At 40.2% G+C, this 22,834-nt stretch overlaps 1 protein-coding gene across 2 annotated transcripts in view; it reads left to right on the top strand.

Moving 5' to 3' along the window:
• Positions 1–18,418, top strand: part of ACVR1 (activin A receptor type 1) — a 125,287-nt gene extending 106,869 nt beyond the window's left edge. For both annotated transcript variants that reach the window (XM_059927918.1, XM_059927917.1), the window contains 4 exons: positions 680–955; positions 5,190–5,387; positions 15,861–15,991; positions 16,748–18,418. In XM_059927918.1, the coding sequence (XP_059783901.1) occupies positions 680–955; positions 5,190–5,387; positions 15,861–15,991; positions 16,748–16,882 (740 nt within the window). In that variant the 3' untranslated portion in view covers positions 16,883–18,418. The remainder of the gene's footprint in view (positions 1–679; positions 956–5,189; positions 5,388–15,860; positions 15,992–16,747) is intronic.
• The last annotated feature ends 4,416 nt before the right edge of the window (positions 18,419–22,834 follow it).

The raw sequence follows: 22,834 nt of genomic DNA, 5'->3' as shown, positions 1-22,834 counted from the left end.
ACATATATATTACAGGACTTTTCACATTATATCATAACTTTTCCATTTTAACTCTGTCTTCTTTTCTAGCCAACAAACACCATCATCTTGGTTTTCCTGTGTGACTGACAAAGAGCATCCTAGGTGCCTGTTATATTTGATAGGTTCCTTTTTTAAATCGATGAATCAGTCACATTTAATATAAACTCACCCCTTGATTTTATAGCAGAGACAATCCAAAGAGCCCAAATGAGTTGCCCAATGTTATCAAGCAGATCACAGGCAGATCAAGACTAGAACACAGGTGCCTAGGTTCTAGGCTTTGTGTTCTTTCTGGGTGGTTGATGAATGATCTGTGCTTGGAATGTCAACATGATAAAGGGTTTAACACTCTCATTATGGGTAAACACAAAGATTTTATTTCTATCTGAATCTTAATGCAATGTAAAAAAAATTTCAAAGGATTATTTACAGTGGAAATGAATATGAAAATTTCCTATTCATTAGCAGTGTCTTCTTAAGGTATAAATACATTATTTTTCTCTGTTGATGCCTCTGTAAACCTCCTTTCATGGCAGTTGGTAAGTTTATTTTTTGTTATAGGTGATCTCTACTGTATGGGTCACTATTTCTGTAGAGTAAATTAAGCTGTAATGTGAAATTCTCACATGTCTGTTAATTTTGTTCTTGCTCTCTCCAGGTTTCATTGCTTCAGACATGACATCAAGACACTCCAGTACACAGTTGTGGTTAATCACACATTATCATGAAATGGGATCGCTGTATGACTACCTTCAGCTTACTACTCTGGATACAGTGAGCTGCCTGCGAATAGTGCTGTCCATAGCTAGTGGTCTCGCACATTTACACATAGAGATCTTTGGGACCCAAGGGAAACCAGCCATTGCTCACCGAGATTTAAAAAGCAAAAACATCCTGGTTAAGAAGAATGGACAGTGTTGCATAGCAGATTTGGGTAAATTTTTTAAAATATTTTTTAATTACTGTTTTAACTTTTTTGTTGTCTTCCCTTGTTTAGCCAGGTTGCATCTTTTTCCCTCCAAACACTTTGTTATGAAAAATTTCAAGCATGCAAATTGAAAGGGCTTCACGGTGAACACCTGTATATTTACCACCTAGATTCTCCCATGAACATTTTACTGTTGTCACATATCCAGCCTCCATTTATCAATACATCTTAATCTTTGATACATTTCAAAGTAAATTGCAGACAAAAGAGCCCTTCCCTCCAATGGCTTCAGCATACACACCAATATATCATTCACTGGAGTTCTTTGTTTACTTTTTTTTTCTTTTCAGGTAGAATTTACATTTCACATGAAATGCACAGATCTTAAGTATACACTCTCAGATTTTTGACAAATGCTGTAAAATCCAAATCGCTGTCAAGATACAGACCTTCCCATTACTCTAGAAAGTCACCTCGTGCTGGTTCAGTCCGTTCCTACCCCAGCCCACCCTGAGAGGCAACCAGTACTGTTGCATTCTGATTTCACAAGCTTTACACAAAGTAGGTACACAATGAAATAACCTATGGAATGAATTTGTCTTAAAAATGGTTTATAAAGTTGTTCTTCTGTAACCAAGGCAAAATTATCAATCAAAGAAAGAGGGAAAAAAAAAAATCCCCAAACTAATTTACCATTTGCCCTGCTGGCATATCTCATTCTTATGGTGTTAGGGTGATGCTTTAATGTAGCTTTAATTGCATTATAAATAAGATTATTTTCATTTATAGTGGCATTCTCTATAAAGCCTATTCATCCTAGACCCCTAGAATATTGGCTGAATAATTATGCTAATGAGAACTGAATTGTAATTTTGGTTATTCATTTCGGTTGACTACTGGGGATACTCACTCTCCTTGAATAAAAAATGGTTGCTCTTATTTTCATATCATTATAGTTATTGTTACACTGATAAAGGTTTAAGCAGTGTTAGCTCTAATTACATAAATGATAAAATTGTTTTTAAACACAAGGGATTTGACATAGGAAAATTTATTTCTTTCAAATAAAATTTCTTTCTCTATCCCTTTAAAGTCCTTGTGTTCATGTTGAGAAATTATTTTACAGTGTTTTCCAAGTATAAGGAGGCATGACCCTAACGTTTTTGTTGTGGTGTAGAAGACTTTTATGGCTGTGCCATGGCTTATGGAGCTAAGGTGATTTGAGTTTCGCAATTATTGACCCAGTATTTTTTTTTTTTAATAAACTTATTTATGTTTGGCTGCATTGGGTCTTCGTTGCTGCACGCGGGCTTTCTCTAGTTGTGGCGAGTGGGGGCTACTCTTTGTTGCGGTGTGCGGGCTTCTCATTGTGGTGGCTTCTCTTGTTGCAGAGCACGGGCTCTAGGCGTGCGGGCTTCAGTAGCTGTGGCATGCGGGCTCAGTAGTTGTGGCTCGCGGGCTCTAGAGCGCAGGCTCAGTAGTTGTGGCGCATGGGCTTAGTTGCTCCACGGCATGTGGGATCTTCCCAGACCAGGGCTCGAACCCATGTCCCCTGCATTGGCAGGCAGATTCTTAACCACTGCGCCACCAGGGAAGTCCCTGATCCAGTATTTTTGTACAGGGTTTTTCATCTATCTATCTATTTACCTGCCCTAAGTGCTGACCTGCTTACACTCAGGGCAAGGGTGGGGGGCTTAGCAAGGGGGACTTCAGTGTTTGACACTGTGCCTTGAACGTCTCTATCGTTTGAAACTTTTATAATAGTGTGTTTATGTATTATTCATGTCACAAAAAGTCAATTATGCCCACCTCACACAATTCTTGTAAGATTCAGAAATTTTATAAATGCTTGGCAAATAGTCATCCAAATGGTAGCTGCTGTTATAGTCCTGAGGCCAAGGGAAGATGGACAAATTGAGGCAGCTGTTGGTTTTGGTTTATGGGACTTGGGAGGAATTAGCAAATCCAACTAATTAATTATTTAATTACATTTATTTTGACCTATAGCTTTCCAGCTGGATTCACACAGAAATCTGTGTTAAGGGGTCATTATTCAGGGAAGTAGATTGGTAGTACAGGAGACAGCTCCTGTAAGACCGCAATTTATATTAATTTTTTACTTTATACCTAGAAATTATTAAGGATCACTGGTTAGAAATTATGTTCTATTATTAATACTGCAAAACTACCAGTATTTTAGCAAAAATACCAGTATTGTATTTTCCTAACTTTTGATCATAGAAAAATTCAAGCATAAAGAAAGATTGAAAAAGTAGTACAATGGTCATTCATATCCACAACACCTAGATTCAACAGTTATTAAAATGTTGCCAAATTTGCTTTATGTGTCTGAGTGTATATATTTGCAAATTCATTTGAAAATAAGTTGCAAAATCACAACTCTTTACTACTAAATACTTCAAAGTGCATCCCCTAAAAATACTTATCTTGCATAATCACAGTTTATCACACCTAAAAGTTATTGATTATGCTTTAATATCATTTAATAGCCATTTTCAAATTTTTCCAGTTTTTTCAAACAAGAATTGAGGCACATTGCATTTGCTTGGTTTGTCTCTTTAGTTAGTGTAATAATTATGGATTACTGGGAAACAAATTACCTCTAAAACTTAGCAGCTTAAAATAACACAAATTTATTATCTCACACAGTCGGTCAGCAGTCTTGGAACAACTCAGGTCCATGGTTCTGGCTCAGGATCTTACAGGGGTAACAGTCATACCGTCAGTCAGGGCTGCAGGCATCTGAAGGCTTGGTCGGGCCTGGAGGAACTTCGAGGATGGCTCACTCACATGGCTGTTGATGGGAAGCCTCAGTTCCTTGTCATGTGGTCCTGTCCAACGGGCTGCTTGAGCGTCCTCATAACACTATGAATGAGCCCAGAGAGAGCAAACAGGAAGCCATATGCCTGCTATGCCCTAATCTTGAAGATACACATACTCTTCTGCCATACTCTGTTTGGTAGTCCAGCCCACGCTCAAGGCACGGGGAATTGAGTTTCCCCTCATGAAGGGAGAAGTTTCAAAACACTTGTGGATGTATTTTTAAACCACCACAGCTAGTATTTCTATTCTCTATTTAAACTGCACCTTTTTTGTATTCTGTTATCTTCACTCTTTGGTTCTGGAAATGGTGGAGGGGCATGTATGATTTGTGAAATGGTCATAATGGCCATAGAATCTTAGGGTTGATTATAAAAGTAAGGAAAAGAGGAAGCAGTCTGATCTAGTCAAGTGCGTTGCCAATATCCTTGGTAATGATTAAGGCTGAGATAACACGCGTGCTATCTCCCTTGCTTTGTATGGAGTCATCAGCCATGGAGTGGGAGGAGAAGCAGAGAAGCATTCTCCATAGATGACTTGAGGGATCCCCGTTGGGTTACAAAGGTTTACATGGTCTGCTTGCTCCAGTTTGGCAATTTTCGTTATTTTGAGTGTTACAGGAATCACTTTCAGTTGGTCTGCATATGCATCAAAAAGTAATTCCATTCTCAAATAAACCATGCATGTATCTGTCTATTCCCCTTGGTCTGTGAGGAATGCTGGGTCTCTCTAATTGGCTGAGGAATTCGGAAATGAGTCATGGTTTAAGTAGTGCTTCAAAACCATTTAACGTGATAGTTGTGCTTTGAATTGAGGGCCAGCTTAATGTTCTCTGTACATGTGGCTGCAGAGAAAGAAAGCCCTGTGGGTTTGGTCCACGTTACTGTTCAGATGAGCGGCCCTTTTTTAGGGACGGAGCAGGGCCCGGAGCAGTCGGCCCTTTATGTAATGATACATTACCTCAAAGTCCCTGCCTCACATGGTTTGAGGTTTGTGTTTGCAGACTAGTGGGAGCTGTGCTGGAGCCTGAGAGCTTAATTTGCTCTTTGTTAAGCCACTTTGAGGCTCCCATTTAACAAGTGAGTCTGTTTTCCTGTGGATTTCGAACACTGGCCTCATATTGGTTTGGTGTATTAGTTTATTATTTACCCCAAACTTTTTGTCTCTGAGGTTCATATATTAACCTAAGAGCCTCAGAATGTTTCTGGCATCAGCCCTATTTCCTGCTCTCAACAGACGTCACCGCAAGGGCACTCCAGAGATGACGCTGGGTGTAATGCGGCAGTCACCATGGACGCCACAAGAGGGCGCTGTTCGTTGGGTTTGGTTTAAAATCCTTCAGCAGCCGTCTGTGAGAAAGGAAGGGAGCGGATTGACAATGTTGTCTTCTTCCTTTCAGGCCTGGCAGTCATGCATTCCCAGAGCACCAATCAGCTCGACGTGGGGAACAACCCCCGTGTGGGCACCAAACGCTACATGGCCCCCGAAGTTCTAGATGAAACCATCCAGGTGGATTGTTTCGATTCTTATAAGAGAGTCGATATTTGGGCCTTTGGACTTGTCTTGTGGGAAGTGGCCAGGCGGATGGTGAGCAATGGTAGGTATCTGATCTCAGATAATATTGTCCTTGTCCGAGTCCTCTTGATTCTGCTGCCTTTGAAAGGGCAAAGGGAATATTGAAGTACCCATTGTTCCATGAATCATGCTTGTGAAGCTGTTGGCATTTATATTTGCTTTATGGCTGGTAGGTGGAAGGCGCGTAGTGGCAGTCTGTTTTAACTGCAGGAGGGGAAACCGTGGTGGAAAAAGTATTTCTGCAAGAGACTACTTATTCCTTGGTTTGTTTTTTTTTTCATCAGTCCATATTTTATTTTTCCTTCCTCCGTCCTTATTCTGCCTTTTTTCCCCACCCTTCCTCCTTCTTTGCTCTTTTCCCAAGTGAGTTTTATCATGAGAAGGCTCAAGGAAATCTAAGGGTGAATTCTGCTATTATAGATATTTTTACTTCTTAAGTTTGGATTATTGAGAAAAGATTCAGATTGCACACTCAGAATTCACTCGTTTGTAAGAAACAGGCTGTACCTGCAAAGTAAGTGACGTTTACATTCAGGAAGCCCTGAATAGGAGGCTCGTGCTGGTCCTCTTATAAATAAGCTTTATGAAATGGTGTTGCCTTAGCAGCTAGGGAAGCATATGTCTTATCGATAATTTTTTACCCATGTTCCCTACAGTGAACTTTCACCTCCATCTTTCAGATCAGCCACAGATACATTGTTGAACTTTAAGTTCACTGTATTCTGAAAGCACTACATGTCCTCATTCAAATAGCACATGCCCCATCTACCCACAAAGTGGTTATTATAGCAGAATCTCTCGAATCGACCTCTTCATACCTTCACAACTGGAAGTCCTATTTCACAAAGAATGTGTCTGAAATTGTTCCAGGAAAGCAGAAGAAAATGCTATATATTTAAATTAATATTCATTTTCAGGAGATATTTTACCCTCCTGGGACCCACTGGAATCCTAGATTTGAAGTATTAAAGAAATAATGCATGAAGTCACTGACCTATGTGCTCCATCCCACCTTCCACTCATATTTTCTTGTAAGGATTGAAATTTTGGGGGCAACTACAATTTTCAAGAATAATAGCCAGAGAGTAGGAAGTTCTGGTTCTGTGAGCGAAGTGAAATTGGGGTAACGTAACATAGTTTTAGTGTGCAATAATTTAAGTTGTCAAGCCTTTGTGGTAGCTTTTTTTCCTCCCTAACAGCAGAGTGTGTTTGCTTTTAACACTCTTAAGGGTATCACAGACAATGTTTTAAATTAAACATAAACATACATGCATTGTAACCAGACAGTTCTTTTAAAGTTTGGTTTTGGTTTTGTTTTTTTTTTTTTTTTTTGGTTGGAGTCATGAACACTTTCTTGGTAACTGTTTCTCAATTGTTGAGAGCTACTGACTTGCATTTTGTGCCATTCAAGTGCCTTGAGAATTGTTTGCAACAGAGCGATTGTTTTGCTGATTTATAAAGTTCTGAACTTTGCCTGAAATTGCACAGCGACTTCATTTCCCCATCCCCCTCCCTAATAATTCTTGAGTGCCTTAGAGTTGAAAATCAAATTCTAATTAGTTTATTTTAAACACTTTAGAGAAGGACTGGTGTCATTATAAACTGTGTGGTGGGGAACTTGCCCCAGACGAAGAGGAAGTTAATATTCCAAGGCCAGGATAGTCCAGTCCAGCTATGGGTGCTGGAGCCATGCCAGGCAAGCCTGCGTGATGAAAGGCAAACTTGGCAGAAACTTGGGATTTGGGCTTTGTAAGAACTCATGTTGCAAATTTGTTCCCTGTGTCGCAGGCTTAAACCCAAATGGCTTTCAAAGATCGGCTGTGATTAATAGGAGTCGGTTGGAGAATAGAGCCATAGTTTTCTTGATCTATCCTGTGTTTAACATTATTTTTGGACAAAATATCGTGCAGGGTAGAGGAAGAGAGACTATTTTGGTTGCTTTCTGATTTACTGATCTCCCCCTTACATCATGGTTTAGATTGTTCTCTAGTTCCTAAAATTTTGTGGGTTGAGCTTCTGTGGTGTGGTTTGATTTTTAGGGGGAGGTAAGGGTATGTCATGTCTCATTTTAAATCAGCTACTGTCCCTTGGCAATGACTAATTTGATATTTCCCCTTCTCTTTCTCTAGTCCTCCTTCTCCCATGAATATTCACATGCACACAAACACACACACACAGAAATCAGTTTATCCAAACTCAAACTTGAAAGTGTTCAGTGCTGCTTGCATACCTGTGAATATTTTTGTTATTACTACCCCCAAACAGAAAAATGAGTAGAAGGAAAAACAAGAGAAATTTGCCTTTACCTTCCAATATTCATGTTTCTTTCCACTTCTTCTCTATGCAACCATGTATATATTTTTTTACTTAGTTGTAATCATAGTGTAAATATAATTCTGTATCATCTTTTTCATTTGTGTTTTTTAAATGCTGTTAGTCTGTTTTTATTTTAGATGGTCCCATGATATTTCATTAATTTGACCATTTCCATGTTGTCAGACATCCTCTTTCCTCCATGTAGACATCTTTGTTCATACAACTTTTTCATTTGGGGAATTAATCTGAAAAAAAGTAGACCTATTAGGTCAGAGAATTTGGATGTTTTTATGGCTTCACACATACTGCCAAATTGCTTTCCATAAGAGTTGTTCTAATTTACAATATCCCGCTCACCCCAGGGTGTGATGTACGTATTTCACTTTCTTACTAGCTTTAAGAACTGACATTAAAGGATATATATTTTTGAAATTATTGCATATTAAATGTACCTCATTTAAATATATGAATATCTTAGGGAGGTCATTATAATTATGCATCTTTGAGTTTCTGAGTCCATTATAAAAACTGATGACCAGATAGTTCTCTTGGAGTAATACAGTCCTCAAGTGAACCACGAGTATAAAAATATGTCGCATTTTATATTTTCATGGGAATTTTACATTTCTTTGCTAATAATAATACACTTCCTGCTGTGTCTGTACAGGAAATGAGAGTTAAGTCCATTTTCGCATCTGAAAATTTCTCAGTAGTGTCTTTTGGAATTTACTGTTTGTGTTTAGTTTGACACTGAATTTGGAATTAGTCGGAAGGAAAGCCATTTTCTCACCATTTCCGGGTGAATTTTCTATATGAATCTAAGGCAGGGGTTTGCTTGAATCACTAATTCTTAAGCTAGAGAGCGTGCAGCAGACTCACCTAGAAACACAGAGTACTGAACCGTCCCCAAGTGTTTCTGATTTAGTAGGTCTAGGGTTGGACCCAGGATCTCCCTTTCTAGCAGGGCCCCAGCTGATGCTGTGCTGCTAGGTCAGCGACCGTACTCTTGGGATCTCAGGTTAAAATGGAATATATCAGTCTCACCCAGGCCAGGAAATGAAGACTATCCCTGGGATGCTGACACAGCCCATCTGAGCAGGATTTCCTGATTTGTGTTCTTATGCTTCAGGTGAAGCTTGCTCTCTCTTCCAAGCTGAAGAGGGGTCCCTTTCTCCTTTGAGTCTTGTAGCTAGGCCTTGGCCTTTCTTTCTAGATTTTTGCTACTTCTCTGGCAGTGTTCTTCCTTTCTTCCTTGTATAGTTCTGCAGACACACTGGTTTCTGGTTACCTGGGTTCAGTGTGGTGTGAGGACAGAAACTGACACGTGGATTGCACAGATAAATGGTTGCATCACAGCTCTTCACGTGTGCCATTTAGCTTTGGTCTGATCAAAAACTTCTAGTAGCCCCATCCAAGCATCCTGCAGCAGTTCCCTCTTGAGATTAGAAGTCCTCTCTCTGGAACCTCAGCCTTCAGTGTCACACCTTGTTTGGATCCCTGTGTGCAGAAACGCCAGAGTTGTTTTGCTCTAACACTGTGGTCATCTTCTTACGGATTTAAAAGCTAACTAAAATGATCTTCACTGTCCCTCCTGTAGCACATCTTTGACTGTGGCATCATCCAGACAGCATGAGCCTCTGTTATACCTTTCACGTGTTTCCTCTTCGCTGCCCACAGGAGGGCTATGTGGACCTACTTTTGTTTCACTGTGACTGGCTTTGGTTATTCCATTTTGTGATGGAACCCAGTGTTGAAATGTGTCAAAAAGCATTTGTACCTCATTGAAAAAACCCTGCTGGCCGAGCTGCATCTCTTAATGGGGTGGGGACTAGGAAATACTTGTTAGAATAAGCTTATGTTTGGCATACATACTTCGGAAAACCTCTTCTAATGAGCCCTTGGGCTTGTTAAGGAATGGCGTGTGCCTCAAGTTCCTGAGCACAATGGGCTTGTATATGGAAACCATGACAACTCTGATTTTCTTCAGCAACTTAATATCCAATGTGTTTCACGATCTTAGTTCACTACCTTAGTGTATATTAAGGTTTGAACAAAGGGAAGACTCATATTAGGGAAAATTTTTAATATCCATTCAAGCAATTTCTTTCAGGTTTGTTTTATTTCGTTTGAGCCTTTAGGTGAGTGGTTGGGGGCAGGAATATGGAGGTGGGATTTTTCTCTCACTGATTCCTGGAATTTTGTGTCCCTGATTTAAAGATCTAGACCAAAGGAGGGCAGTCAACTGACCTCACGACAAAATAACCAGAGGCCAGCACAACTTTACTGGGTATTGTTCACTGCTTACTGGTCTCTTTTCCTTGACACATCTTTAACAGCAGGTGTCTCCACCAAGACAAGTAGCTGTGGTGTCAACCTTATAAACAGCCCCAGCATCCAGTGAATGATACATTCTTCTTCTCATGAGACGTCTGCAGCTAGCAAACGCTTGGAAGTCTTCTGGAGCTTCTCCCTCTAGGTCTGAGGGTGTGTGAGATGTAAGGCATCTTGTCAAAGCTTGACTCAGAGCATGGCTGTGCATCTCTCCTAGGTCCTTTGACCTAGGCCCTTTGACCTTTCTTCTGACAACTGTAACATTAATAAATATTTTTAGTAGGGCCTGACTGTGAAGCAATCTGTGAACCATTTATTTTGGCTTTGCCACATTGCTGAGAATCCCAGGAACAGAAATTACTTGTAACAGATTTCAGATAATGCATTTAGTCTTGATTTGAATAATGTGCATGCTTCCATATGCCCATGAATTGCAGTGGGGATAGCAGGATGGGGTCATCACTGCCACACAGACACTTTGCCTAGCAGGGAACAGAGCTGTCCTGCCAGCTCTGTTCCTGTTTCTGAAAGGAGTACCTGCCCCGGGGAGAGGCAGGGCTTCCCAGCTAGTGCGCCTTGTTGGTTCCAGGAGCGCCTGAGGTACTGGTTCTCTGAAACCTCCAGCGGCAAGGCAGCACCAGGGCGACCAGAAGCCCCTGGGCTGTCGTCCCCTCTGCTGTGAGCAGCTCCATCCGTTTATATATTAGTCATTTTTGATGTGGGCCATGGCTTGAAAACTGTGTTTGAAATCCTTCTGTGAGGAATGTTAAGGAAAGTGACACAAATAGTTGATACACCTTTTTGAATCCTGTTCCTACCAGGAAAAAAATGCCTCTCTGGAAACAGTGTTTCCCGAGATTCTCTCATACACATACTACCTTTATGATTTCTTTTCATATCCAAATGCCCCTTGTACCATTATTTTCTTAATCATTTAAATCAGCTAACTTTTTCAAACATTTCTTTTTAAAAGGAAATTAACGTCACAACTGGAAGTGGGAAAACCAGTTATCCCATGGCATTAAAGGGAAGGTAACGTTAATAATACATATGCAGGTGTTTAATAAGACAAAAAAGTTTTGTCCATGAACCATATCTAATTTTCTCACAGGCCACCCCTGAAGGAAAAACTGTATTAACTTAGAGTCCTATCAGAAGCCAAACATGAACCACTCTCCTTCTCTGTAAAATGGCTTTAGTCGTAATGTTCTAATCTCTGAAGGGCTTCATAATTCCTGGAGGAGTTCATTGTTAACGGCAGCTCTCTGTAGGGATGCAGATGCTGGGGTCTTGCTCCCCTTGCCTGTTACCTGGGTGTCCACCCAAGTTGCGGTGCGGTGAAGAGAGACCGCGGAACATGAAGTGAGCAGGCCGTTGTGACGAGATTAATGCATTATCCCATTTGGGGCTTGTTGGGAAGAATTCTAGAATACAAACAGAGAATTGGATTCTGGTTAATGTTTGTCATTAGTTAGCTGTGAACTTGGACAAGTACGTTTTCCCTGGGTGGTCCTCAGCTTCTTTTTCTGAAGGAAAGGAAGGCTGTGATCTGCATGATTCTGACATCCCCTGGATCTGTCTTTGCCTCACCTTCAGATTATTCAAATGATAGCCAAGTCCACAGTCCCTTATCTGCAACTGGGAAATCCCCAAAGCTTTGAGAGCCAAAAGCTTTTGGTTTGGGGAGGGGGAGGGTCATGAGGAAGGCCTTGTTTCCAGAGACTTGCATTTTTAGAAAGACCCCTCTGGCGTTTCATGGGGTTTGAAGGTTGTTTCCAGGTTGTTCTTATTAATCTGCACATTTGCTTTGTGATGTGTACTTTAAGGGTGTTGGAACTAAGACCTGGCAATTAAGGGGTTTACTCAGAACCATGCAGCAAATTAATGATAGGGATATTGTTGGTAAATATATATTTGCCCCAGAGAAGAGAAAACTTTCCGTTAGACACATGTCCAGGAAAAAAAAAAATTGTATAAATCAGATACACATGCCCAAAGTTGTGGGGAGGAGGTTATGAATAGTTTCTCTGATTCTCTCTGTTGCCCTTCGAGTCGCACCCCCTACCATGGAAAAGCGAGGCCTGGCACGGTGCGGCCTTCCTTGACCACTGTTTAAGAGCTCCTCTTGCACTGCATTCCTGGGTCCTCTGTTGCTTGTACCACTCCTTTGGCACTCGAAGTACTCTGTATTTTTAGTTGCTTTTCCTGAATTCACGCTGTTCTCTTCGCTGGCTCACGATTTGGCAGTTGCTCGTTGGGTGCTGTTGTAAAAGGACTGAGAGTCCACTTTGTCTCTGGCAGAGTGAGGAAGTAACTTCCTACCTTGACAACACAGGTAATTTCACAGTCTGACCTTGACCGCTCACCCTCCCCACCACCATGTGCACTGATTTCAGCTACAGGGAATTTCCCTCCTCCTCTCCAACACGGGAGGATCATTTGTAACCCCTTGTCTTTGTCCCATATCACCCGCCCCCAACCTGGATTGCCCCCTCTCCTTGGCATATTCTTGTCCCATCCTCTCCTCTTTCTTGAAAACTCATCTTTCTATGTTCAGCCAGGCCCTAGCTCCCAGAAAGCTTACTTGTGCTTCCATGGCACCTGCTTTATATCGGGTACTTAAACCACATAGGTGTTTAGTTCTCTGAGACCCACTGAGCACCATGCCCCCCCCCCCTCACCTCTTCTCCCTGGTCCTACTTTGTAGTTTTTTTTCATGTCTTCCTTTCCCATTATTCTCATCACCAACATCACATCTTTATTTTTATATCCCTAGTGCCAAGGACAACCTCTGGCTCACACAGTTTAAGGGACCAAAATGGTTTTAGAGCCAATTTAGGAACTCGCAAGTAAAACTTAGTGAGAATTTCCAATCTATCTATGCCTTTCAAGATATAAAGTATACAAAGGGGTGAAAAACATTTTTGAGGTTTTTTGTTTTTTTTTTAAACAAGATTTCCATTATCTAAGGAGAAAAGAGAGGGACTTGTCCTCATCTTCCAGTAGACTTTGAGTTCCTTGAAAACTGAGAGTATGTCTTATACTTTTATCATCCTCAACATTTAGAATGGTTTTCCACACATGGTCGGTATGTAATATACTTTATATTGATTGAAATAATTGCTTTCCTTGACCAGAGGGTGTTCCATATGACTGCTGGAGTTTATTAATTAATTAATTAATTTATTTATTTTTGGCTATGTTGGGTCTTTGTTTCTGTGCGAGGGCTTTTCCCTTGTTGCAGCAAGCGGGGGCCACTCTTCATCGCAGTGCGCGGGCCTCTCACTATCGCGGCCTCTCTTGTTGCGGACCATGGGCTCCAGACGTGCAGGCTCAGTAGTTGTGGCTCACGGGCCTAGTTGCTCCACGACATGTGGGATCTTCCCAGACCAGGGCTCGAACCCGTGTCCCCTGCATTGGCAGGCGGATTCTCAACCACTGCGCCACCAGGGAAGCCCCTGACTGCTGGACTTTAATACCAGGTTTATTTTATGCTGGGAAAGCATGACCAACATCAGATGGAAACAGTCAACAGTTTGACCAATGGTTGACAAAAGAGGCATGACTAAGTTCCAGGCATGATCAATTAAATGGTCTTTTTAAACTTGATTCCTTTTGTTAAAACATGGCAGTATTTAATAAGATTAAAATATGGAAAATATAAACCCAAGGGAAAACTTCATCTTTGTATAGTGAATTTTATTGTTGAGTATCCCCAGATCCTATGTTTTTAAAATCCAGCCATGCTTTTTTTCTTTTGCATTTATAGAAAAATTGATGTTCCCATAACCATTCCCAAGCTAGCCAGGCAAATTACTTCAAATAGCTGGCTGTTATGCTAGATTTTTAAAGACTGAAACCAGGCTATTAAATATATTCTCCTTCAGAAAAGTTGAGAGGTGGTGATGGGCACAATCCTACTGTTTCTTATAAGTTCATGTGGCCCTTATAAAGGTATAAATTATCTTGCAGGTCTGTGTCCAGCTGTATTTTATGTGATGTCTCCTAGTAATATATGTACTGAAAAGAATTAAAATATTGTTGAATGCTTCCTGGGGTCCTTACAAGAGAAGTAGGTAAGGTCTCTGAGATGAGGTATCTCAAGACTTCTGAAAGCAGTGGTTTATGCCCAGTCTGAACTGTTTATGATTTGTCAGGAAAGGTTTTAATCCATTGACTAATTCACATTACAAACACAGTCAAGCAATGTGGGTAAGTTAGTCTTAATATCAACTAGAATTTTTAAATTTAGACTACATTCCATTTTTAAAATAAACTCTTGAATCTGCGTAGTTTAACAAAACTGTAGTATTTAACAGGTGTTCCTTATCATGACTAATCTTTTTCATAAATGGTTTGTCTTTATATGGAATTTGTGAGAACAACTTCTCACTGTTAATTTCTTTGATAAATGAAAAGGCGATTGAAGCTTTTCAGGTAGCTTATAGGCGCTAGAAAAACTTAAAAATGATTAAAACAGCCTCGTCCCACCTGCGCCAACAATCACTCTGGTAGGTATTTAGGAACAGAAGAAAGTTACACGGAGGAAGGAAAGAGGGCAGTAAACGAATCCACTGTCCTCATTGTTGAGGCCTTTGATGATGAGAGAAAAAAATAAGGGATTTTCTGGGTCTCATTTCTATAAAGGAAAGAATCAACTTTCTAATTCTAAATTATTGCTTTGAATTTTTCTGTTTGTGGAACTACTTTCTTTGTGAAAAGTAAGGAACTGATGTAATTTTGCTGGGAAAAAAGGTTTCTAAGGCATTGGAAACCATGCAGGGGCAGAAGCTGAAATTAGCCACTTTCACATTTGCTTGGGAGTAAGGGAAAAGTTCATTCTTTTCAGCCATTCTTCTGCCTTTCCAAAAAACTGTCCTCTGCATTTTATTTTGTGCCTTTGATCTGAGAGGAATTAATAGAGCCATCAAACAGACAGCTGTGAATGACAGAGGGTACTCAGAACATACAGAATGAATGAGTGAGGAAATAGTATTTCATATTACATTACTTGCATCCTCCCAATTGGAGGGATTATTTTATAGCAATGCCTTTTCCCCTAATCATAAAATAAGGGGTATTTTGATGATGGTCTTGGATTGTTTGTTTGCCTCCAGCTCTAGTTGTGGCCAACTTTTTATTTCAGTTTATGGTTCGAAAACACTAGATTCATGTACCTTCTTTAGGTATTTTGTCCTTTAAAAAAAAATTTTATTTATTTATTTATTTATTTTTGGCTGTGTTGGGTCTTCGCTGCTGCGTGCGGGCCCTCTCTAGTTGCGGCAAGCGGGGGCCACTCTTCACCGCGGTGCGCGGGCCTCTCACCATCGCGGCCTCTCTTGTTGCGGAGCACAGGCTTCAGACGCGCAGGCTCAGTAGCTGTGGCTCACGGGCCTAGTTGCTCCGCGGCATGTGGGATCTTCCCAGACCAGGGCTCGAACCCGTGTCCCCTGCACCAGCAGGCAGACTCTCAACCACTGCGCCACCAGGGAAGCCCTATTTTGTCCTTTTTAATCACTGAAGGGACTCTTGTTCTGTCTCCTGTGCCCTGTTGGGCACTGCAGAGCTGTTTGTATGCACTCTTGGAGCGTTTTGTTATAATTACATGAGAGGTAGTCATGTTTTCTTCTAACAATTATTGTTCCTCCAGTTCTCTGCAGGGCTTCTATTTATTGCTTTGTTTTCCACTTATTTTAAGACCTACCTGTAGCGTTCAGAATCACCCTGAAGTTTGAGGAAGGTGATCAGTACTTTTTCTGTCACGTTGTAACCTGCGACAACCATCAATACAACCCTGGGAGTCTCTACTCTTTTGCTAACCCAACACAATTCTTGTCCATGTGTGTAGGTATTGTGGAGGATTACAAGCCACCGTTCTATGATGTGGTTCCCAATGACCCAAGTTTTGAAGATATGAGGAAGGTGGTCTGTGTAGATCAACAGAGGCCCAACATACCCAACAGATGGTTCTCAGACCCGGTAAGAGCAATGCTTTCTTAGTTTTAGAGCTATACTTAGCTGTTTGCTATTTGCATTCTCTTGATTTTTCAGCTGGTAGAGTTCTTGAGTGATCTGCCCTGTTTCTTTCTCTCCCTATTTTATGTAGAAGAGCTTTAGACCTAGTTGAGCAGGTTCACAAAATGGTCTCATTCTTGAAAGAGCCATTTCTGATAGATCTTGCTAATGAATGACAACATTCACAAGATTTTCTACCCTTGATTAGCTCCAGGAATTGGGAGACGCATTACTATGCCACTGGCCCTAGGACTGCAGTTTCACATGTAAACCAAGAGACCTGAGTGATGCTTTTTAACCTCTTTTCTATCTCTGCATCTCCTCCAAACATAGGCTGTTTAATGCTGACAATCCTTATTGCTGCTGTTAAGTAGTAAGTAGCAAATCTAAGGCATTGAGAAATGACCCTATTTGCATATTTCAGTTTTAACTCTGGGTTAGTGTTATAGCTTTTAGCACCATAAAACCATCAAGGGGTCCACACTGGTCTGTGTAACTAACTTGATAAAGTCAGTTGGTAGCATTAGGAGTCCAAAGGGCAGAGTTTAAGAAACTCAAGAGTGGTTTCTTCATCAGTGGCTATGGCCTTGATTATTTGTGTAAGGAAAATGGTAATAACATCACTTGAACTTCACAAGACCTGCAGAGCCCGGCAAAACAGTTGATATAACATCTGCCCAGCTACTTTTTCACTGTGGTGTTGGTTCTTTCTCTCCTCAGACGTTAACCTCCCTGGCCAAGCTGATGAAAGAATGCTGGTATCAAAATCCATCTGCCAGACTCACAGCCCTGCGTATCAAAAAGACTTTGACCAAAATTGATAATTCCCTAGACAAATTGAAAACTGACTGTTGACATTTTCATGGTGTCAAGAAGGAAGGTCTGACATTGTCGTCGTTGTCCAGCTGGGACCTAATGCTGGCCTGACTGGTTGTCAGAACAGAATCCATCTGTCTCCCTCCCCAAATGACTGCTTTGACAAGGCAGACAGACATCTTACCCGGCCGTGTGCTGGGGAGACACCAAAACCACCCTAACCTCGCTCAATGACTGTGAACTGGGCATTTCACAAACTGTTCACACTGCAGAGACTCATGTTGGACAGACACTGTTGCAAAGGTAGGGAACTGGAGGAACACAGAGAAATCCTAAAAGAGATCTGGGCATTAAGACAGTGGCTTTGCATATCTTCACAGGTCTCCTAGACACTCCCCACGGGAAACTCAAGGAGGTGGTGAATTTTTAATCAGCAATATTGCCTGTGCTTCTCTTCTTTATTGCACTAGGAATTCTTTGCATTCCTTACTTGCACTGTTACTCTTAATTTTAAAGACCCAACTTGCCGAAACATTGGCTCCGTACTCCACTGGTCTGTCTTTGGATAATAGGAATTCAATTTGGCAAAACAAAATATAATGTCAGACTTTGCTGCATTTTACACATGTGCTGATGTTTACAATGACGCTGAACATTAGGAATTGTTTATACACAACTTTGCAAATTATTTATTACTTGTGCAGTAGCAGTTTTTACAAAACTGCTTCATGCATATGTTAAAGCTTATTTTTATGTGGTCTTATGATTTTATTACCGAAATGTTTTTAACACTATACTCTGAAATGGACATTTTCTTTTATTATCCGTTAAATTCACATTTTAAGTGCTTCACATTTATGTGTGTAGACTGTAACTTTTTTTTTCAGTTCATATGCAGAACGTATTTAGCCATTACCCATGTGACACCACCGAATATATTACTGATTTAGAAGCAAAGATTTCAGTAGAATTTTAGTCCTGAACGCTGTGGGGAAAATGCATTTTCTTCAGAATTATCCATTATGTGCATTTAAACTCTGCCAGAAAAAAATAACTATTTTGTTTTAATCTACTTTTTGTATTTAGTAGTTATTTGTATAAATTAAATAAAATGTTTTCAAGTCAAAGTGAATTTTTTCAACATGTAAAAAAGATCTACATATTATAAGGCATTTTCTTGTGGGAACAATAGAAGCACAAAATTAACTTGTAAGTCGAATTTGCTTTTTAAAGTCTATTAATGAGCCTGAGGGTTCTAGGGGGATGCCTTCCAGTTTGAATTTGGTATCAGAAAATTTAGATGTTGGGTTTTTTTTTGGGGAGGGGGGCTGTGATTTTTTTTTCTTGTTCAGTTTCCCCAGCCTTGAAGTGAGGGTAACAGACTTGTCTGAGCTGCCTCCTTCACAGGGATTTGTGAGTATAAGTGGAGGGAAGGAGGTTAAAGCATTTTGTTTAGTATAAGGTCCTATGTGAGAGGAAAGCGGTCTTATGCATCTTACCTTGCTGCTTTGGGAGAGTCCACTGTTGGCTTTTTTCACTTCTTGGTGTTCAGCGGGATTGAAAATGTAGAGTTTCGAGTAGCTCAATAAGAGTAGAGGTTCTACTCTTATTCTGGAATTTTCTGGAATTTTCACCAGAGGTAAGTTAATAACTTCATTAGTATATATTCACTAATATATATTAGGGTATATATTAAAGTCACATTTAACTTTTAAAAAATTGTGGTAAAATACACATAAATTTTACCATCTTAACCATTTTTAGGTATACAGTTCAGTGGTATTAAGTACATTCACATTGTTATGCTGCCATCGCCACCATCCATCCACAGAACTCTTTTCATCTTGCAAAACTGAAACTCTATCAAACAATAGCTCTTCATTTCTCACTATTTTCAATCCCTGGCAACCATCATTCTAGTCCTTATTTTAGTTTGTCTACTCTAAGTACCTCAGAGGAGTGGAATCACTCATATTTGTCCTTTTGTGAGACTGTCTTATTTCACTTAGCATAATGTCCTCAAGGTTCATCTTTGTTATAGCGTATATCAGAATTTACTTCCTTTTTATAGTTGATAATATTCCACTGTATGTATATACAACATTCTGTTTATCCATTCATCTGTTGATGGACACATTGGTTGCTTCCCCCTTTTGGCTATTGTGAGTAATGCTGCCATGAACTTGGGTGTATAGATATCTCTGTGTCCTTCCTTTCAATTATTTTGGCTATATACCCACCAAAAGTGGAGTAGAGTCGCATTTAAAGTTTGTTGAAGTATTATATACATATATAAAATTGTACAGCTTGATACATTTTTATAAAAATTTTTTTTTATAAATTTATTTATTTATTTACTTTTGGCTACATTGGGTCTTCGTTGCTGCACATGGGCTTTCTCTAGTTGCGGGTAGCAGGGGCTACTCTTCCTTGCGGTGCAAGGGCTTCTCATTGCGGTGGCTTCTCTTGTTGCAGAGCATGGGCTCTAGGCGTGCAGGCTTCAGTAGTTGTTGTGGCACGCAGGCTCAGTAGTTGTGGCACACGGGCTTAGTTGCTCCGCAGCATGTGGGATCTTCCTGGACCAGGGCTCGAACCCATGTCCCCTGCATTGGCAGGCAGATTCTTAACCACTGCACCACCAGGGAAGTCCCTTATAAATTTTTATACATTGGTTGTACCCATGGAAGCAGCACCTAGATCAAGAAGCAGAACACTGACTTCTCTGGAATGATGTCAGGACCATGGTAGCATGAGTTGTTCCTTTTTTCTCTGCTCTTTGGTGTATAACTAATTACACATCCATAACTGAACAAAAGTGCCTCTGCACATTATACCAGGACAGCAGGTGATTACTATGCTCCTCTGCATCTGAAAGTAGGTGGAGAGGACCTCAGAGGGGGCTGTGGATACAAGAGAGTCAGTGAGCCTGCCCCACCCCCACTTGCCATGATCAGGAAAAGGGGAACCTGGAGAGTACAAAACTGAGTGGACGCTCATGGGAGATGGAGAATTTGTGGAGGTCCAGCCAACCTGATGGGAGATCCCAGGACACCATCAGAGCTGGACAGAGATGAGTTTGAAGGCAGAGAGAGGAACCCACTGAGGCACCTGTTTCCCCCAAGGTGACACTGCAGTGCTCTACACTCTTGTTGGGGTCAGTGTCTACCTCTTTGCCAGAGGAGGTGGAAAGCACAGGTGGTGAGTGACAGACTGCCTGGCTGCATGGGTAGTAGTTGGAGGTACCTGTTTGTCTCCAGCAGCACTTGCATTTCTGAGGAGGGATTTCTGTGACTGGAAGGAAGGAGAGGAAGGGGAAGGAAGCAGACAAGAATGTCAAAGGGCATTGAAATAATGTGTTTCTTGTTGTCTGCTTTGGGGTTTCATTTAGAGGTCCACTCATGGATCTCTTAGAGTATCCCACTTGTGGATCTCCCTGTCAGGTCATGGGCACCTCCCAAAGCCCCAAGTGCTAAGCCCACACTTCCCAGCTTTTTTTGTGCACTCCTGAGTGCAGCCTTGAGAACTAACCCTGGTAAGAAAAAATCAAAAACTTGAGCTATAGCATCATCTTCTGGAACACAAAAGAAGATTTTTAAATGCCAGCCTGCTGACCTGTAACAGCCAAAGTAAACAAATCCTTCACTAAGAAAAGTGTCTGCAATTTCAAAAGCAAAAGGAGAGGTGCATAACCTCAAACACTATGAAAAATCAAGCAAATATGGTGTCACAAAAAAAAACCTGGTAATTCTCCAGCAACTGAACTCAAAGGCATGGAATATTGTGATCTAACTGATAAAGAATGCAAAATAGTTATTATGAAGAAATTCAACAAGCTATAAGAAAACTCAGAAAGGAAATTAAATGAACTCAGGAATGAATTTAATGACCATAAGTTCTTTATCAAAGAGACTGAAATTTTAAAAAAGAATCAAATTCTAAAGCAGAAGAATTCAGTGAATGAGATGAAGAATGCATTAGCAAGCATAAGTAATAGATCTGATGGAAGAAGGAATAAGTGACTTGAAGGATAGGAGTTTAGAAATGATTCAGTTAGAGAACTAAGATTTTTAGAAAGTGAAGAAACTCTGAGAGCTATCAGATTCTATCAGAAAAGCAAATACAAGATTAATTATATTTGAAAGAGAAGAGAGAGGGAAGGGGGTAGAGAGTTTATTTAAAGAAATAATAGCTGAGAACTTCCCAAACTTGGGGAAGGAATTGGACATACAGGTCCACGAAGCTAATAAAACACCCTCTTATCCCAGTGCAAAAAGACTGTCTCCAAGACACAGTCTAATGAAACTGTCAAAAATAAATGATAAAGAATCTTAGGGTGGGGGGGGTGGGATGAATGGGGAGATTGGGATTGACATATATACATTAATATGTATAAAATAGATAACTAATAAGAACCTGCTGTATAGCACAGAGAACTCCACTTCACTGTACAGTAGAAACTAACACAACATTGTAAAACAACTATACCCCAATTAAAAGAAAAAAGAAAGAACTGAAAAAAGAATAAGGCAATTAAAAAGAATGGAGCAAATAAAGATGTAAAAGCATCATTTAATTTAAAAAAATCTTAAAAGCAACCAGGGGAAAAAAGTAACCTACAAAGGAACCCCCAATTAAGCTATCAGTGGATTTCTCTGCATAAACTCTACAGGCCAGAAGAGAGAGGAATGACATATTCAGTGTTGAAGGATAAAAACTGCCAACCAAAAATATACAGCAAAGCTATCCTTCAGATATGAGGAGAAATAAAGACTTTCCGAAATGAAAACTGAGGGAGTTCATAAATAGACTTGCCTTGCAAGAAATGCTAAAAGAGTTCTTCAAGCTGAAATGAAAAGATGCCAGTTAGTCACACAAAAACATATAGAAGTACATAAATACTCTGGTAAAGGTGAAAATTAGAATGAGAAAACTGTAACTTTACATTAGAATGGTTTGTTAACCACTTAATTATAGTATGAAGTTTACATAAAACAAAAAACTATAGCTACTATAACATTAATGAATTTATGGCATAAAAAGGTAACTTGTGACATCAAAAATATAATGGGGGAGGAGTAAAAGAGTGGAACCTCTATAGGTGAACAAAGATAAGTTGCTATCAGAATAAAAAGGACTGTTTTATCTATAAGATCTTTTCTGTTTCTAGTAACCACACAGCAAAAATCTATTATAGAGTCATAAAACATTAAAAAAAAAAAGGGGGGGGGGAGACTGAGCAAATCACCAGTGAAAACCACCAATTTGCTAAGGTATGCAGAAGCAGAGGAAAAAAAACAAGGGAGATAGTAAACAACCAGAAAGCAAATGATAAGTCCTTACATAATCACTCTAAATGTAAATGGACTGAATTCACCAGTTGAAAGGCAGAGAGTGGCTGGGTGGATTAAAAAAAACAAGACCCAACAATATGCTGCCTAAGGAGACTCATTTCAGCCATGAAGACACACAAAGGCTCAAAGTGAAGGGATGGAAGAGGATAGTTCATGTAAATGGAAACCAAAAGAAAGCAAGCAGCCATACTTATGTCAGACAAAACACACTTTAAGCCAAAAGTGGTAACAAGAAACAAAGATCATTATATAATGATAAAAGGGACAACACATCAAGAAGATACAACAACCAAATATACATGCACCCAACATCAGAACGCTGAAATAAACAGATGGTGAAAAAGATGGCAGAGTATAAGGACCTTGGGCTCACCTCCTCTCTTGAGCACACCAGAAACACAACTAACTGCTGAACAGCCATTGATAAAAAAGACTGGAACCTGCCAAAAAAGATATTCTACATCCAAGGATGTAAAGAAGAAACCACAAAACAGTAGGAGGGGTGAACTTGCGTTATAATCAAATCCCATGCCCCCCTGGATGAGCGATCCACAAACTGGAGAATAATTATATCACAGAAGTTCTCCCACAGGAGTGAAAGTTCTGAGCCCCATGTCAGGCTCCCCAGCATGGGGTCTGG

This window comes from Balaenoptera ricei, chromosome 7 (genome assembly GCF_028023285.1).
Source record: "Balaenoptera ricei isolate mBalRic1 chromosome 7, mBalRic1.hap2, whole genome shotgun sequence".
Lineage (NCBI taxonomy): Eukaryota > Metazoa > Chordata > Mammalia > Artiodactyla > Balaenopteridae > Balaenoptera > Balaenoptera ricei.
Note: the sequence above shows the minus strand (reverse complement) of the source record. Positions and strands in the feature narration are given on the sequence as shown.